This window comes from Gigantopelta aegis, chromosome 4 (assembly GCF_016097555.1).
Source record: "Gigantopelta aegis isolate Gae_Host chromosome 4, Gae_host_genome, whole genome shotgun sequence".
NCBI lineage: Eukaryota > Metazoa > Mollusca > Gastropoda > Neomphalida > Peltospiridae > Gigantopelta > Gigantopelta aegis.
The window spans coordinates 10,001,210-10,006,647 of record NC_054702.1 but is presented as its reverse complement, the minus strand read 5'-3'; the positions used below and the strand labels follow the sequence as shown (position 1 = coordinate 10,006,647).

The window sequence follows — 5,438 nt, the reverse complement described above, 5'->3', positions numbered from 1 at the left end:
CCCAATAAATATCAGTACTGTAACCCCTCCTCCAAAGTATTAACTGAAGAAAGTAAGAACCTTTTATAGCTCTTTTGTATATAACCCGATGTTTTTACAAAACCCCTAGTTCCACACAAAATATGTATCACGAAGAAGGCTATTTGACACAGTGGTACTGGATTATATAAGAGTGCATACATTTATTGTCCAGATAAAAACATTTTCACAAAAAAAACCCAGTCATATGTATCACAAATAACAGGGCTGCAAGTATTAAAGTTGTGTGCGCTTCGACGTTTGGCCCGACTGGATGTTATTTGGTAAAGTACCACCTATAGTATTTACAATGGCTCTAGTAGCCAAAAATGTATACATTAGAATGTCGTAACAGGCACCTCACTCAAAGCCTTATCTCTACACAAAACAAAGTTCAAGGGTCGTCTGGCAAAGTCGTGATTACTTGCATTTTATTTAAGTTAAAGTTTGTTTTGTTTAACGACACCACAAGAGCACATTGATTTATTAATCATCGGCTATTGGATGTCAAACATTTAGTAATTCTGACATATAGTCTTAGAGAGGAAACCCGCTACATTTTTTCCATTAGTACCAAGGCATCTTTTCTATGCACCATCCCTTAGACAGGATAGCACATTCCACGGCCTTTGACATAACAGTCGTTGTACATTAGTTGGAACGAGAAATAGCCCAATGGGCCACCGACCGGGATCAATCTTAAACTGATCGCGCATCAGACGAGCACTTTACCACTGGGCCACGTCCCGCCCCAGCATTCTATTTAAAGCAACATCATACACGAAATACTAAAGTCCAAAATATCATGTACTGTACATTTAAAGGTACTTCCCTTCAAACGGAAGTGTTTTCCCCAAGAATATGACGATAATGTGCATTAAACTACTCACCAGTAATACAGTAAAACAATATAAATTTTATAGATGTGTAATGGAAGTCGTAACATAGAGGATGATTACGAATCTGTCAGTAACACTCAAAACCATATCTCTGCTAAAACTGGTTTCAAAAGATATTATAGTAGAGTTGTGAGGTTTGGCAGGCATGTATCACTGTCAAGTGGTTTGTTTACAGCGGAAATTTGTTTTTGACCACAATACATGGTTCAAATTCCGTCTGTAAGAGGACTGCCACTTTCAAGCGAAATCCCGCGAAGGTGAGTAAAACCGCTCTACAACTTCCGTGAACAAAAAAACAACAACAACAACAAAAAATCCCCCCCCCCCAAAAAAAAAAAAAACCCACCCCACACAACAACAACAAAAAAAACCAAAACAAAAAACAAAACAAAACAAAAACAAAAACAAACAAACAACAACAACGTCTGAATGATCATACGGATGTGCATAGAATTAAACAAGAGACTGTAAGTATTTTACAAAAATACTGTTCACATTATTTCGAAGCCGAAGTATCTTTAAAATTTTAATTTGATAAAAATAATAGGCCCCAATTATTTCATACTAGACATTTTCATATATGAGATATTATACAACGGTTCTTGTTCTGCTAAGGGGTACCAGTAGAAATGATATTTTACAAAGTAGAAAGGACTTTTTAAAAAGTAGAAAGGATATTTTTAAAAAGTTGTTCGTCATCGGCTTGTTATTTCGTTAACACATTTTTAACTTAAGTTAACAAGGAATGAAACTAATCAACCGTCAGATCATCCATCCATCCATCCATCCATCCATCCAACCATGCATCCATCCATTCACATACACCAGCATATGGATCAAATAATCCATCCACCCAAACACAAACCCACCCATCCATCCATCCATCCATCCATCCATTCATCCATCCATCCAAAACCCACCCACCCACCCACCCATCCATCCATCCATCCATCCACCCATCCATCCATCCATCCATCCATCTACTCACCCACCCATCCATCCATCCATCCATCCATCTACTCACCCACCCATCCATCCATCCATCTACTCACCCACCCATCTACCCACCCACCCATCTACCCACCCATCCATCCATCTACTCACCCACCCACCCACCCATCCATCCATCCATCTACCCACCCACCCACCCACCCATCCATCCATCCATCCATCCATCCACCCACCCACCCACCCACCCATCATCCATCTATCCACCCATCTACCCACCCACCCATCCATCCATCTACTCACCCACCCATCCATCCATCCATCCATCTACTCACCCACCCATCCATCCATCCATCCATCTACCCACCCACCCATCTACCCACCCACCCATCCATCCATCCATCCATCTACTCACCCACCCATCTACCCACCCACACATCTACCCACCCACCCATCCATCCATCCATCTACCCACCCACCCATCCATCCATCCATCTACCCACCCACCCACCCACCCACACATCCATCCATCCATCCACCCACCCCCCCACCCACCCACCCACCCACCCATCATCCATCCATCCACCCATCTACCCACCCACCCATCCATCCATCCATCCACCCACCCACCCATCCACTCACCCACCCATCCACTCACCCACCCATCTACCCACCCACCCACCCATCCATCCATCCATCCATCAACCAATTCAATTCACCAACCAAGCAACCATCTCAGCACCTACCCACCAACCAAACAACCCGCAAAATATTAGAAATGTTTTTTTAAAAATAATATAAAATGGACAAGGAACTTTGATATCCCCCCCCCCCACACACACACACACTTCATGACCCACATAATTTCCCACCACTAACATGTGACCCCGGAGACGAATAGACACGGTAATACATTAAGGTTGGTATTAGACTGGTTAAAGATTCACACTCACAGTGTGATACGGTTGCCGTCAGCAAACAGTGGCCACCAGTCGAACGCCTGACTGCGCATATTCAATTGTTGGGTGTCAGATTAACTCAGCCTCAGATATTTGATTCGTTCCGATATTGTCATTTAGTTTAATGTGAAGCAAAAATAGAAAACAGAAGAAAAAAGGGGGTGGGGTGGGTGGGTTAGCCAGCGTTTTTTGAGATTCCTGCTCATCTCAGGTTTGACACTGTGTTGATGAAATGTAGAATTGGACACTATGTGCATACCTATGGAATTACTTCATAACAAATTATTAAGTATTATTTTATAAAGCTAATATATTTGTTAAGTGTTTTGAATTATTCAGTATCTTATCTTATCTATTTTGTTTTTGTATTGTTTATTGCATTGTTTTATTTTTATATTTATTTTATATATTTGTTTTAATTTAAAAAAACATTCTTGTTTCATGTTTGTGTGTGTGTGTTTATTATCATTATGTTTTTCTTCACCATTGTGCATATTGAAAACCTGCCCAATGAACCTGAAATTAATAAATTAACGATACACGTGTTTAACAATAATACACATTTTCCATAATGAACAGTAAGCACAAACACTTGATGACATAACAGTTTAATATTAGCAACTAGTTAATATATTTCTCTGTATTTAAATTATGTTTTTATATGACTTTTGATTAGTCTAGAATACATACATATTGGTATAAAAATAACATAAATATACAAAATCAAAAACATGAAAAGTACACTGATGAGATCATAATAATTACCGAATGCAAAATCCTATTTCTGTAAGTCCTATTTGTCGTTTATACCTGGCCTCACAGGACACACGTATTGGCGTAGCCGGTATTTTATATTGGGGGGGGGGGGGGGGGGGGGGGGGGGGGGCGAAGGGGGACCCACACTTTCTTAAATCCCGTTTTTACACGTGTTATGGTGTGACAGGCAAATACAAAAGGTAGTGAGGTGTTATTGGGGCGGGGCGAGGCAGATATATACATAAACATGAAAGCACATACACATTTCCCAAACGCCACATTTTTACAAACCCTGAACAAGATAAAATGAGGACATTTGAATGAAATACATAATCATCAGGTCGAAACAAATTCACTCTTCACGGAACAAAGAAATAAAAGACGATAGAAATTAGCAAGAATAATATAACAGAAACAAGATTATAGAATTACATTGGTAAATCCAAATAGAAATAAAACTGTGGAACATGATAAATAGTTTCATTTGGGTCTTCCATGTGCTCTAGTGGTGTCGTAAATCAAACCAATTTTAATTTGATAAATAATAGATTAAAAAAAAAATTAACACAGCCGTAATCACACAATGCAAGTAAACGTATTGAACAAAGGAATGTGAAGAAAAGTGTGTTTGAATTTGGGAGAACGACGGACACTGTGTGTCAAAAAACCCATTGTACATGAATACTTTGGACGACTTCACAAATATCCCAAAAGGTGGCTCTCATAAGTTTGCAAGAAAACAATCATTTGACTTTCTGTAGTATAATATTACTAAAGGTATCGTTAGAATATTAAATAACAAATAAACAAACCCTCTAAAAACCACACCCTGTTTTAAACACTTGTGCAATTAGCCAGTAACACAGACGTTTACCTTTTACCTGCAGGTAACAAGCAATTTTCAATTTTAAACGTACAGAAACCTAGTTAGAGCTATACAATATAGTTATATTTATTTTAAAAAGTTGCAAAATGTTGCAAAAAGAAAGAAAAGAAGAAAAAAGATGCAAAGATTACAAAATAAACCACATAATAGGATAACATTTTATACAGAGCGTTCTAACATTGAATTACATCCAATACTGTAAGATGCTGAACTATATGTAATGCTGCTGCTGCTGTTACTGCTGCTGCTGATACTTAAGATGATGATGATGATGCTGCTGATGATAATGGTCATGAAGTTAATAATAATAATAATAATAATAATAATAATAATAATAATACAACAATAACAACAAATACAACAACAATAATAACAATAATATATAAATACCTCCTGACTGTAACTTTTCTGAAATGCAATTCGCCTCTTGGCAGTGTCTGTATCTGCTGACATCTTTAACAATAAAAACAACGAAACTAATCCTCGATTATCTCTTAATCCACGTTACTGTCAATACATATACAGCACCCTGCACGTTTAACCACGGACAACCAACTCGTCTTTATCCCGTAAAAACTGATGCACCAAACACCATACGTGGTCGTTGTGTCTCCACGACTTCTGTCATCTCTGCTGTTAAGTAACCTTAGCGCTCATTAATAATTAAATTTCCATCCAATCGTTTTCATCGATGTATAAATTCGCAGAGTGCTATATCTATTTTCAGTCCGAATACCCTTCTGTACAGCGCTATTTGGCACACAGCAATAGCTTTCGACGGCGGGCTTCCGTTTCCGGTACGTCATCAATTAACGGCCGACTGTTGACAGCGGAGGGGAGGTGGGATCGAAACTAAATAATGTTGAGTCGGCCAGTCGCAAACGTTTCGCTCGACTCCGGCGGACCACTAATTAGAACTGTTTCGGAACATTTACTGCTTTAATGGACTTTGACATTTGGTGACAATAGAAG

The 5,438-nt window shown here is 38.8% G+C and overlaps 1 protein-coding gene across 1 annotated transcript in view; it reads right to left on the bottom strand.

Annotated features, from left to right (window-relative positions):
• Positions 1 to 5,207, bottom strand: part of LOC121372643 (tryptophan 5-hydroxylase 1-like) — a 55,962-nt gene extending 50,755 nt beyond the window's left edge. Inside the window, exon 1 of the mRNA XM_041499085.1 lies at positions 4,857 to 5,207. Coding sequence (XP_041355019.1) covers positions 4,857 to 4,919 — 63 coding nt within the window. The 5' untranslated portion in view covers positions 4,920 to 5,207. The remainder of the gene's footprint in view (positions 1 to 4,856) is intronic.
• Between the last annotated feature and the right edge of the window lie 231 nt (positions 5,208 to 5,438).